The sequence below is a fragment of the Mandrillus leucophaeus genome, unplaced genomic scaffold, assembly GCF_000951045.1.
Source record: "Mandrillus leucophaeus isolate KB7577 unplaced genomic scaffold, Mleu.le_1.0 Scaffold3, whole genome shotgun sequence".
Lineage (NCBI taxonomy): Eukaryota > Metazoa > Chordata > Mammalia > Primates > Cercopithecidae > Mandrillus > Mandrillus leucophaeus.
The window spans coordinates 4,641,992-4,654,286 of NW_012103142.1; the positions used below are offsets into that span (position 1 = coordinate 4,641,992).

Genomic DNA, 12,295 nt, shown 5'->3' on the forward strand with positions numbered 1-12,295 from the left:
GTCTCGAATTCCTGACCTCAGGTGATCTGCCCACCTCGGCCTCCCAAAGTGCTGGGATTACAGGTGTGAGTCACCGCACCTGGCCGACCCCTTCTTATTCTCCCAACCCTGAATGGAGGCTGGGCTATACAGGCTGCTTCTACTATAAGGGAACATTCTGAAGAGATTTTCTTCCAGGAACTTACAACTATTTGATTTCAAAGTGACCCCTAGAAGTGACCATTTCTCATTTGTTTTTATAATCTTCTTTCCCTTCACTGTCCTTTTTTGGCATTTCATCTGTTCTTAAATGTTTATTTGGTATGATTAACATTTTTAGCTGCAGTGAAGCCTTTATCTCTTTGTTGTTGAGGGGAAAACAGGGCCAAATTAGATTTTGGAAGTATCAGAATAAAGCTGCTCAGTAAAAGCTATTCTTTCTTTACTCTGAATGGGCCCAATGCTGAGAATATGCTTATAGTGCAGCCTTTTAAACGAGGGGGTAAACGCCATTAAAATGTGGTCACTTTGGGAATTCAGGGCCCACGCTGAGTATATTTCAGGGACTCTGAGGCTCCTTATGGAAACTTGAAACCTCTACCATTTGTTAGCCTATCATATTTTTGCCCTGGCTTATTTATTTATTTAACAAATTCTGCCATTTGTGACCAGTTCACCTTAGACCACAAGTGTTAAACTCAAGTTACTAAATGACAGTGCTTTTCAGACTCCTTTAAAAAGAAGGCCAGGCGCAGTGGCTTATACCTGTAATCCCAGCATTTTGGGAGGCCGAGTGCAGGAGGATTACTTGAGGTAAGGAGTTCGAGACCAGACTGGCCAACATGGTGAAACCCCATCTCTACTAAAAATACAAAAATCAGCCAGGGGTGGTGGTGTGTGCATGTAGTCCCAGCTAGTCGGGAGGCTGAGGCAGGAGAATCACTTCAATTTGGGAGGCGGAGGCTACAGTGAGCCGAGATCACACCATTGTACTCCAGTCTGGGCAACAGAGCAAGGCAGAAGAAAAAGAAGGCTGAGGCAGGAGAATGGCATGAACCTGGGAAGTGGAGCTTGCAGTGAGCCGAGATCGCGCCTCTGCACTCCAGCCTGGGCGACAGAGTGAGACTCCGTCTCAAAAAAAAAAAAAAGAAAAGAAAAAAAAAATGTAGGCCAGTTGCAATGGCTCATGCCTATAATCCGAGCACTTTGGGAGGCCAAGGTGGGCGGATCACCTGAGGTCAAGAGTTCAAGATCAGCCTGATCAACATGGCAAAACTCCATCTTTATTAATAATAGAAAAATTAGCTGGGCATGGTGATGTGTACCTGTAATCCCAGCTACTCAGGAGGCTGAGGCAGGAGAATTGCTTGAACCCAGGGGGCGGAGGTTGCAGTGAAGTGATATCGCACCACTGCACTCCAGTCTGGGTGACAGAGTGAGACTCCGTCTCAAAAAAAAAAAAAAAAAGGGATAGCGCATATATGCACAGCTTTCTTTACTCAGGTGATCTTTAGGGAGGTTGGGTCTGTTAGCCTCTTGAAAAATCTCTCCTAGGCAGACCTTTTTCTTTTGCTGTGGGTCCACTTAGACTTCAGATCGTAACTTCCCCCATAATTTCTAGTCATCTGATTCTCTACTTTGGAGAAGCTCTGTGTTGTTTTGACAAGGCTTATGGACTCTAGAAGAGGAAGACAAGAAACGGGTTGAAATAAATGATGAGTTAGCCAACCTGGAGCATCCGCAGAGACATATAAGACATAAACAACTTGACCTGTGTTTTGTTTACAGAATGCCTTCTTATCTACTTTACTGGTTACCTCTTAAAATCAGTCTCAGAAATATGTTTTATTTAATTTATTTGTTTATTTTTGAGACAGAGTCTCACTGTGTCACCCAGGCTGGGTTGCAGTGGTGTGATCTTGGCTCACTGCAACCTCCATCTCCTGGATTCAAGTGATCCTGCCTCAGCCTCCTGAGTAGCTGGGACTACAGGCACCCACCACCATGCCCGGCTAATTTTTTAATATTTTTAGTAGAGATGGGATTTCATCATGTTGGCCAGGCTGGTCTCGAACTCTGACCTCAGGTGATCTGCCCACCTCAGCCTCCTAAAGTGCTGGGATACAGTAAGCCTCAGATGTTTCATTTTTATCACATAGGTTTTCAGTACTGTTTATGAGAGCTTGTCTTATGTAATAAACACAATGTTTCCTAGCTTCTGTGCTCAACTTGGCATTTGAAAAATACTTAATATCAGTGTTATTTTGCACTGTTATCCTAAGAGCAGGAATGAGCACTTTTGAGCATAAGATACAAGAGCCTTGTATCTTAGGAGATATACATAAACAAAAGTAACAAAGAGAAAGGTTTGTATTCTCCAGAGTGAAAAGGGCTCTGGCAGAAATTGACCAGAGGAATTACTCAGAGGAGCCCCACAAATACAGGCTTCCTTTTGCTTTCTGTCTTCATTGGCACATTTACTTAGATATTCAGGCATTGTCAATAAACCCATTATATTTTTACTTTTTTAGTTTCTTTTTTTTGCCCAGCATTTTTAGTTGCCTTCTATATTATTTTACTTTTTCAGTTTTAGAGATGATGTCATAATTCTCTACACTTAAAATTTAGTATATGTTCCCTTTCATATGTTAATTAGCAAGACATAAATTTGTTTTTCTTTTTGAAAAATTTGTTTTACAAAAGCATCAGATTGGTGGAAACTAATAATATTTATTGTTTGTTTTTGTTTGTTTTTGTTTGTTTGTTAGTTTTTTCCAGGCAGTGTCTCACTCTGTCGCCCACGCTAGAGTGCAATGACGCTGTCATGGCTCACTGCAGTTTCTAGTTCCCGGGCTGAAGTGATCCTCCCACCCCAGCCTCCTGAGTAGCTGGGGCTACAGACTGTGCCACCATGCCCGGCTATTTTTTTTTTTTTTGGTAGAAATGGGATTTCACCATGTCTCAGGCTGGTCTTGAATTCCTGGCTCAAGCAGTCCACCTTCTTCAGCTCCCCAAGTGCTAGGATTACAGGTGTAAGCATTCACACACTTATTAGTCCTACTCATATCCAGTAACATTTTGTTTGCAAGGTGGCCAGCCCACACTGGGAGCGTGGTCTGAGTTGGTGGACTGAAACAGACAAATCCCTTAACTTTGAGAAAATAAAAGAATTGTCTAACATAAAGCTTAAAATTTCCCAACCCTAAGAACGATTTTTTTTTTTTTTTTTTTTAAAGACAGAGTCTCCCTCTGTCACTCAGGCCATACTGCAGTGGCGTGATTTTTGTCTCACTGCAACCTCCACCTCCTGGGTTCAAGAAATTCTCGTGCCTCAGCCACCCGAGTAGCTGAGATTAGAGGTGTGTACCACCATGACTGGCTAATTTTCATATTTTTAGTAGAGACAAGGTTTTACCATGTTGTCCAGGCTGGTCTCGAACTCCTGACCTCAGGTGACCCACCCACCTCGGCCTTGCAGAGTGCCAGGATTATAGGCATGAGCCATCACGCCTGGCCCAACCCCAAAATTCTGATACTCTTTGTAAGCCCTCAAGATGGGATTGTGGTTGATTTTCCATTTGGCCTTTGAAATTCACTCCTGACCTAACTTTGAGATCAGAAGCATCCTGAGAAAGTAAGCATGAAAGTTCTGATATGTGTGTTCACATTCCTGTTGTAGGCTGTCACCTTGAACTGTGCCCACAGTTTCTGCTCCTACTGTATCAATGAATGGATGAAGCGGAAGATAGAATGCCCCATTTGTCGGAAGGACATTGAGTCCAAAACGTACTCTTTGGTTCTGGACAATTGCATTAATAAGATGGTAAATAATCTGAGCTCAGAAGTGAAAGAACGACGAATTGTTCTCATTAGGGAACGAAAAGGTGAGTGGGTGTGAGAATCCCTACCCCTCAAGAAAGGACTTATTTACTTCCAAACTTCAACAAATTTTTTTGGAAAGAGTCAGATAAACAATTCTTGAACTAGGGAAGAGGTGGAATAAATGGGGAGGAGTAAAAGGAGTTAAAGAGAATGTGTGAGAGGAAGAGTTGAGATAGAATTAACCTCAACTGTTATTTGAGCAGCAGGGAAGTGGGAGGCTAAGCATGTGTGCCTTGGTTGTGGGGGTAAAATAAAGATGTGATTTTAAAAAACACACACAGTCAGACGTTTTGCTGTACCAATCACTAGATGGTGCTGTTGTCAAGACACTTCCGTTGCTGTCCAGGTGTTGAAAAAACCTTGAGTATACAGTGAGTTATAAATAGGATAGTGGGGCCAGGAATCTGATGCTGACTTGCAAGCAGCTGTGGTTTGAAACTGGCCCTCGGTTGGTCAGCCAGAATGGAGGCCACAGGCTTGTCACAGAGGCGGAGCAGGACATGTGTCTGTGCCTGTTATGCCCAAGGAATACATTCTGACCTGTGGGAGTGCAGAGCGGCCTTTGAAAGTTGGCTCTTTGGAACTGAAGTTTTACCACTTTACTAACAGCTGTATGCTACTGGGTTTTGTGCCTAAATGTAAGCCCCCACAGAATTTCACCTCTAAGAGCTACTTGATTCTGGCAGAATCCCATTGTTCTTCCTTTTCACCTCCCATCACTCCATAAGCATTTATAGGAATACTACACTAGGCCTCAAGAGAAAAAGATAAATAAGACATTATCTCATCCCTTACAGCATGAACAGTCTGGCGGAGGAGATAGAAAGGCAAATAGATAGTGTGATGAGTTCCTTATCAGGGTGCTATGAAACTTCAAAGGAGGGGACACATCTGATTTGGCCTGGGGAGGTGCAGGTATGGGAGAAAGCTTCATCAAGGAAATGACATTTGAATGAGCCTTAAAGGTTCCCTAGGCAGTTAGCTTTCTAAGCGGAGACAGTAGCACAAGCAAAACACAGAGGCATGAGAAGCAGTGACCTGCCCTGCCCCAGTTCCCAGTGTGGCCCATACGAGACATAATATTCACATGATGCCAAGGCTTAGAAAGTATCTATGGAGGCTTTGCGAATGTTTTTTCTTCCCTCTTTCCCTTTTTGAGAGGAGCAGTGATCTGGGAACCCAGATCTGGCCAAGATCAGGTTGTGGCCTTTGAACTGAAGTCTGCTGAGTCGGGGGATGGGGTTGGAGGCAGACTTAGGGACATCCGTGGGCTTTCTTCGCCCAGTCTACCACCTGAGTTCCTTCCCTGCAATCTAAGCATGGTAAATGGCTTCACAAAACATCAGGGAAAGAAAAGGATGGGCACGGTGGCTCACACCTCTAATCCCAGCACTTTGGGGAATCATGAGGTCAGGAGTTCGAGACCAGCCTGGTCAACATGGTGGAAGCCCATCTCCACTAAAAATACAAAAAGTAGCTGGGTGTGGTGGCACACACCAGTAGTCGCAGCTACGTGGGAGGCTGAGGCAAGAGAATCGTTTGAACCTGGGAGGCAGAGGTTGCAGTGAGCCGAGATTGTACCACTGCACTCCAGCCTGGATGACAGAGCAAGATTCTATCTCAAAAAAAAAAAAAAGGAAAGAAGGGCCTTGGGCCCTGTGTAAGTTTACGTCTGACTTCTATTACACAGAGTTAATTCTGCAGAGTAATAACAGATACCCTTTTTCCCTCCAAAGGCTAAAGAGGGTGTCTCTCACTTTTTTGGTAACACTAGGGGGCTACACAGTAAAATGAGTCAGCTTCCCTGTTAAATGCATTGGCTGGGAGCAGTTCTGGCACCCATCTTGGTTTCTGTAGTTATCGCACCGAATGCAGCTTTGAAGTTTTCTCTAGAGACAGACAGGTTTTCTGAGACCTGATTTGGGGAAAGACATGCCAGAGCTATCAACAGCTTCACTGGGTTTAGAGAAAATTCTCGGTTTAAATACCAACCTTCCTTCCATATTCCAGGGCCAATTGAAAGCTGGTTTAATCCCTGTTGCATGGGAATTTTTAAAAAGGACCAAATTTAGGATCTGGGAACTAGGATTGGCAAGCTTATAATTGTCAGAGTCCTAACACTGCAGGCCCTGGAGCAGGAATTGCTCTTATCAATTCAGAGGAGACCTGCCTGCCTGTGGCAGCAGAGGATTGCCCATGCAGACATGCTTGTATTCTGATTTCACCAAGAGCAGCCTCACTTCTAGGCCTCCTGGGCTGGTTATTGAAGTTTCATATGTCAGTGGGAGGAGTAGAGTCTCATGACTGATTAGCCATTGATCTCTTGTGTGAGACCAGAGGAGAGGAAGAGGATGGGAATGTTAGGATGCTGGATCCTGAGTTGGAGGTGGATGCTCTGGAGCTAGGACAGATAACAGACTGTCCTGTATCATGAGTCACTGTGGCTCTCTGGAATATTGACATGAGACTTTTTCTGAATGGAAAAGTTTTTTTGAAATCCCCTATAGATGATCTCCCTCTGAAGCTGGTGAGGTGAGAGAGCAGTCTTACGTCAGCTGCTCCCCTCCTGTTTCTTTCGTTCTCAGTCAATGTTAGTTGGTTGACAAGAGTGTTAAAACTCTTATGTTTTGCTTTTCCTAGCAGTTTCTTTGGGTTGTACTCAGAAAATAACAAGCGATGTAGAAATAAAATCTCCTTGGTCTTTTAGAACAGTGATTTTTAACCAAGGGGCTTTTTCAAACTACATTCCTTAGCTGCCTTGCTACTACTTTTTTTTTTTTTTTTTTTTTTTTTTTGAGATGGAGTCTTGCCTTGTTGCCCAGGCTGAAAGGCTGAAGTTTAATGGCACGATTTTGGCTTACTGCAACCTTCCCCTTCCGGGTTTAAGTGATTCTCCTCCCTCAGCCTCCTGGGTAGCTGGGATTACAGGTGTACACCACCATAGCCAGCTAATTTTTGCATTTTTGGTAGAGATGGGGTTTTACTATGTTGGTCAGGCTGGTCTCCAACTCCTAACCTCAGGTGATGTGCCCCGCTCATCCTCTCAAAGTGCTGGGATTACAGGCGTGAGCCACTGCGCCTGGCCCCTTGCTACTATAATAGTGAATTGCGGCTACTAGTGAGAGTGTGCCATGGCCTTCACATGTGCTGAGGTGGGGAGAGTCGTTTGTGAACTATTGTGTAAATCTGTGACACAAAGTCCCCTCCAGAGATTGGGGGTGTCTGTATCTCTTGCTAGCTTCCTGTAGGCTAAGTAGGGGGTGGTCCCAACATAGGACAGGAGAAACTGGCAAAACCGAGGCTCTGAAGAGTATCTGTCAGCCCACCTGTAAGGCTTTCCCTGATATTGCCCATCCTCCTTTGCTGAAAGACAGCCTTTTAAAGGGATTTTTGAGGGAGTGGCAGCAGTAATCCTCTCTCTTCCAGAGAGAGTACTTGTTAGCAGGTAGTTGTAACCTACTCAGTTCTGTCCCTGGAGAATCAGGGTCATTTGCATGAAGTCAGCATTTCTGCCTGCCTTGTATAAGACAGCGTTTGTCTAAGAGAAAATGGATCATGGCAAGGTCAGGATGAGGCAGAAGTGTCCACATGCTTGTACTCAAATAGTATATAACACTGTATTCTTAAGATTTTTTTTTTCTTTTTTGAGATGGAGTTTCACTCTTGTTGCCCAGGCTGGAGTGCAATGGCGCGATCTCAGCTCACCACAACCTCCGCCTTCCGGGTTCAAGCGGTTCTTCTGCCTTAGCCTCCCAAGTAGCTGGGATTACAAACATGCGCCACCACGCCTGGCTAATTTTGTATTTTTAGTAGAGATAGGGCTTCTCCATGTTAGTCAGGCTGGTCTCGAACTCCCGACCTCAGGTGATCCGCCCACCTCTGCCTCTCAAAGTGCTGGGATTACAGGCGTGAGCCACCGCGTCCGGCTCTTAAGATTTTTTTACTTTAAACAATGTATGCAGGCTGGGCACTGTGGCTCACGGCTGTAATCCCAGCACTTTGGGAGGCTGAGGGGAGCCAGATCACGAGGTCAGGAGATCGAGACCATCCTGGCTAACACGGTGAAACCCCATCTCTACTAAAAAAAATACAAAAAACTAGCCAGGTGTGGTGGCGGCACCTGTAGTCCCAGCTACTCAGGAGGCTGAGGCAGGAGAATTGCTTGAACCTGGGAGGCGGAGGTTGCAGTGAGCCAAAATCACGCTACTGCACTCCAGCCTGGGCAACAGAGCGAGACTTCGTCTCAAAACAAAAAAAAAAAAAAGAAAAAGTATGCTTTGCAAAATTGTAATGGGATGGAACATTATCAGACTTGTTACTAGAAGCTTTTTAATTTCTCTCTCACCACTTCCCTATTCATCCCCCTTCTTTTTTCCTTCTCTTCTTCTTTTGTGTCCTAGTATCCTTCCTTGTCATCAAGGTGTGGTTTTTCCTCTGTTGAATTTCTTTCCTTTGTCATCCTTTTGTTTTGTTTTGTTTTTCTTGAAAAAGGCTGGCGTGCAGTGGCGTGATCACAGCTCACTGTAGCCTTGGCCTTCGGGCTCAGGTAATCCTCTTACCTCAGCCTCCCAAGTAGCTGGGACCACAGGTGCGTGCCACCACACCCAGCTAATTTTTTGTATTTTTTGTAGAGATAGGGTTTCACCATGTTGCCCAGACTGATCTCGAACTCCTGAGCTCGAGCAATCCACCTGCCTCAGCCTCCCAAAGTGCCAGGATTACAGGTGTGAGCCACTGCGCCTGGTCTAATTTTTTTTCCCCCTGTCACTCTTATTGACACCTCAGAATACACAGTTTGAAATGACAAGGGCATCATAGGAACTATTCACCTAATGAAACTTAGTAGAGGTCTGCTGTGGGATTAATTGGACCTTATGGAGTAGCAACCCAGGAGGTCCTAGAACCTTGAATTCTTATTGTCTCTGTAATCCTTGTGATTGCCAAATGGTCCTTCCATCTGGAGGTCAGAAGGCTGTTCTCTGACTTCGTGCTCTGTGGTAGAGTGTCCTCTCCCTTTCACCAAAAGCTACTACTGTCTTGCGGGCACCCAGAAAAGTTTTCACAGTTTAGGAGAGTGGCCTTCCTAGATGCTATTAATCATCTTTCAGTGCACCCTAAATGTATGGAAGATTGAGTTTGAGGGAACCATGCATGCCCCGGTTGAGAGATCCAGGGCTGACTTTGACTGCTGGGCTATGATAGCTTTAAATACACCCTGAAGAGTCCAGTGCAGGAGAGTCAGTGACTCCAGTGAGCCCTGCACCATGTTGTACTGAAAGTGAAAATCAGTGCTTGCTGGCCATGGTGGGATCCCATTGCTGCTGGAGGCTGCAGCCCAGCTGTCAGCCCACCAGCCTAGGGCTGGGAAAAGGGCCTGGAGATGGAACATGAGCAGTTCTGGCCATCTCTGGTGTTTAGCAGGAGACACTTCAGATTGTTCATTGCTATTTCCCACAGTAAAATTTTCTCCTGCCCTTTTTTGATTTTTAGTGATAATACAGTTATTTTGGCCCTCTAAAAAATGGATCCTCCTTCCCTCCTAACATGTAATTTTATGATTTTTCATACCTACTTCCAGGAATGTCTATTGTAGGAGACTACCTGTGCAAATATAGAGTAGCATCATTAACCAAAGCAACTTTTCTTTGAGTTTCTTGGTTAACCCTAGATGAACACTGAGTATTTTTAGAGCAAGCTCAAATAAGTTGATATTCTATGAACTAATCATAGAGAGTGTCTGATTATACCTCATCAGCTGGATATATATTCTGTCCAACTGCCTACTGCTATGGTTCTTGATATAACCAGACATGCTCCTTTTCCTGGCTAGGGCTTCTACTTCAATTACTTTCTGTACCCTGGAGAGTTTGGACTGCTTTTACCCTTGTCTCATTAAACTTGAACCAGAACCAACCCCAAAGAAAATCTCTTCCTTGCTTCCTTTCTTCTGGGTCTTTCCTTTTTTTTCCTGTCGCCCAGGCTGAGTGCAGTGGCATGATCTCAGCTTACTTACTGCAAACCTCCACCTCCTGGGCTCAAGCATCCTCCTACCTCAGCCTCCCTAGTAGCTGGGACTACAGGTGTGCACTACCATGCCTGGCTAATTTTTTGTATTTTCTGTAGAGATGGGGTTTCACTATGTCGCCTGGGCTGGTCTCAAACTCCTGCGCTCATTGAATCAGCCCTCAGCTTCCCACAGTGCTGGGGTTATAGGCATGAGCCACCATGCCCAGTCCTGGGTCTTTCCTTTTTCTTAGCTCCTACTAAATGCTAAGTGCTTGGGGATAAAAGCAAAGAGGGCATGTGCAACCTCTCCCCTCATGGAACTTTTGCTCTAAGTGCAGGCCCTAGGCTCCTTATATTAAAATCCTACAATATGAGAAATAAAGGGTGCTGAGTCAAGGAAAGTCTTCCCTGAGTCAGTGAAGGACATGGAGTGTATCTTTTAGGTGGAAGGACAAGAAGCAAAAGCAAGGGGTTTTTAGGGGCTGAGAGAAGTACAGAGTGCTGGAGAGAATATTGAGCATTTAGCCTGGAAAAGTAGGCAGGACTGGGTCATGAAGGGTGTTACAGACATGTTGCAGAGTTAGTCTAGGGGCAGGGGGAAACTATCAGAAGATATTAAGTGGAGATCTGACTGTTGATGTTTGTGTTTTTCTGGATAGGTTAGTCTGGCTGTAGTGAAGAGACTACATGGTTCTGGAAACAAGAATAAAGGCAGTAATCATGGCCAGCGATGATGGTGGCTAGGCTAGAGAAGTAGCAGCAGGGATGGCCAGAGTGGATAGATTCAAGAGGTAGTTAAGGAGGTAGAATCCATAGGTCTCGGCCGGGCGCAGTGGCTCAAGCCTGTAATCCCAGCACTTTGGGAGGCCGAGATGGGCAGATCACGAGGTCAGGAGATCGAGACCATCCTGGCTAACCCGGTGAAACCCCGTCTCTACTAAAAAATACAAAAAAAAAAACTAGCCGGGCGAGGCGGCAGGCGCCTGTAGTCCCAGCTACTCGGGAGGCTGAGGCAGGAGAATGGCGTGAACCCGGGAGGCGGAGCTTGCAGTGAGCTGAGATCTGGCCACTGCACTGCAGCCTGGGCGACAGAGGGAGACTCCGTCTCAAAAAAAAAAAAAAAAAAAAAGAAAGGACTTTGACTTTAACTGTTACTATGAGAGGAATGAGGAACAGGCTTTGAGTGAGAGTAACATGATCTGACTTCTGTTTTCTCAGTTTGCTATGGCTGCTGTGTGAGGAAGAGACAGAGTGGCAAGGCTGGAAGCAGGGAGTCCAGGGAAGGGAAATGCCAGCTCCTCATTTATTTATTTCTCTTCTTTTTCTCCAAAGCAAAGAGATTGTTCTGAAGACCATGCTCTAAGGGCCTTTGAACGACTGCCAGGCAATGGGAGCCTGAGATGGTCTGGAGCATTCTCTCTAGCCGTGACTCCGCTGCTCTGAAGGTCAACTGAGAAGTCTTGTGGGACAGAGACTGAGTTAGGAAGCCCTCAGTCACTTGCCTTCCACGGTGGCCAGCCCTGCTGCCATCATTGGCTGAAGCACCACCAGGATTCCCGGCACCCGACTGCTTTAGGGTACTTCATAGACTCTGCCTCACTACATGTCGAATGAGTTATTTGAGTTCTCTTTTGTTTTTTTAGTTTGTTGTTGTTGTTACTGTTTTGATACCTCAGAAACACCTCCGTTGACAATTGTTTTGGATAGGTTGGGTGTACCCCGTGGCTGCCTCTAAAGGCGGTGTCTATTTTGAGAGGATGGCTTACCTCTTCTTTGTGAAAATACTATCTCATTTCCTGGAAATAAAATGTAAAACCTGTCAGTTGCTCAGCTGGGCTTTGGTGTATTTACCTTCCTTCCCTTCCTGCTCCCAGACAGTCTCACAAGTAAACACTGGCAGCTCATAGATTACAACCAAGAAAGTGACTATATCAGATGATAGACTTCAAGTGAATGTCAGCCTAAGAGGCCAAGCCGCAGATCATGGCCACACCAGACGAGCTCTGTTAACCCCCTGATTGTCGTGTGTCCTTTTTATTACAGAGGTGGGTCACTGTTTACCTTGTTTCAGGGGTGGGAAGAACTCCTTTCCTTCAGCTGGCATTTGAATGTTTCCAAATCTGTTTTATCCTGCGTCATAAACACACAGGCAATGATTTTATGACAACTTGATGTGCTTTTTTCTTTATTTTTCTTTTAAATTAAAAGTCTCTCTTTGCTCTACCTCTCCTTTATTTTTTATTTTTATTTTTATTTTTGAGACAAGATCTGACTCTCTTGCCCAAGCTGGAGTACAGTGGTGTAATCTCAGCTCACTGCAACCTCCACCTCCCAGACTCAAACCATCCTCCCACCTCAACCTTCCGTGTAACTGGGACTACAGGCATATGCCATCACACCCAGCTAATTTTTGTATTTTTTGTAGAGA

The 12,295-nt window shown here is 45.1% G+C and overlaps 1 protein-coding gene across 1 annotated transcript in view; it reads left to right on the plus strand.

Annotated features, from left to right (window-relative positions):
• Positions 1-11,689, plus strand: part of RNF8 (ring finger protein 8, E3 ubiquitin protein ligase) — a 33,954-nt gene extending 22,265 nt beyond the window's left edge. Inside the window, exons 8-9 of the mRNA XM_011986893.1 lie at positions 3,659-3,863; positions 11,200-11,689. Of these exons, the coding sequence (XP_011842283.1) occupies positions 3,659-3,863; positions 11,200-11,216 (222 nt within the window). The 3' untranslated portion in view covers positions 11,217-11,689. The remainder of the gene's footprint in view (positions 1-3,658; positions 3,864-11,199) is intronic.
• The last annotated feature ends 606 nt before the right edge of the window (positions 11,690-12,295 follow it).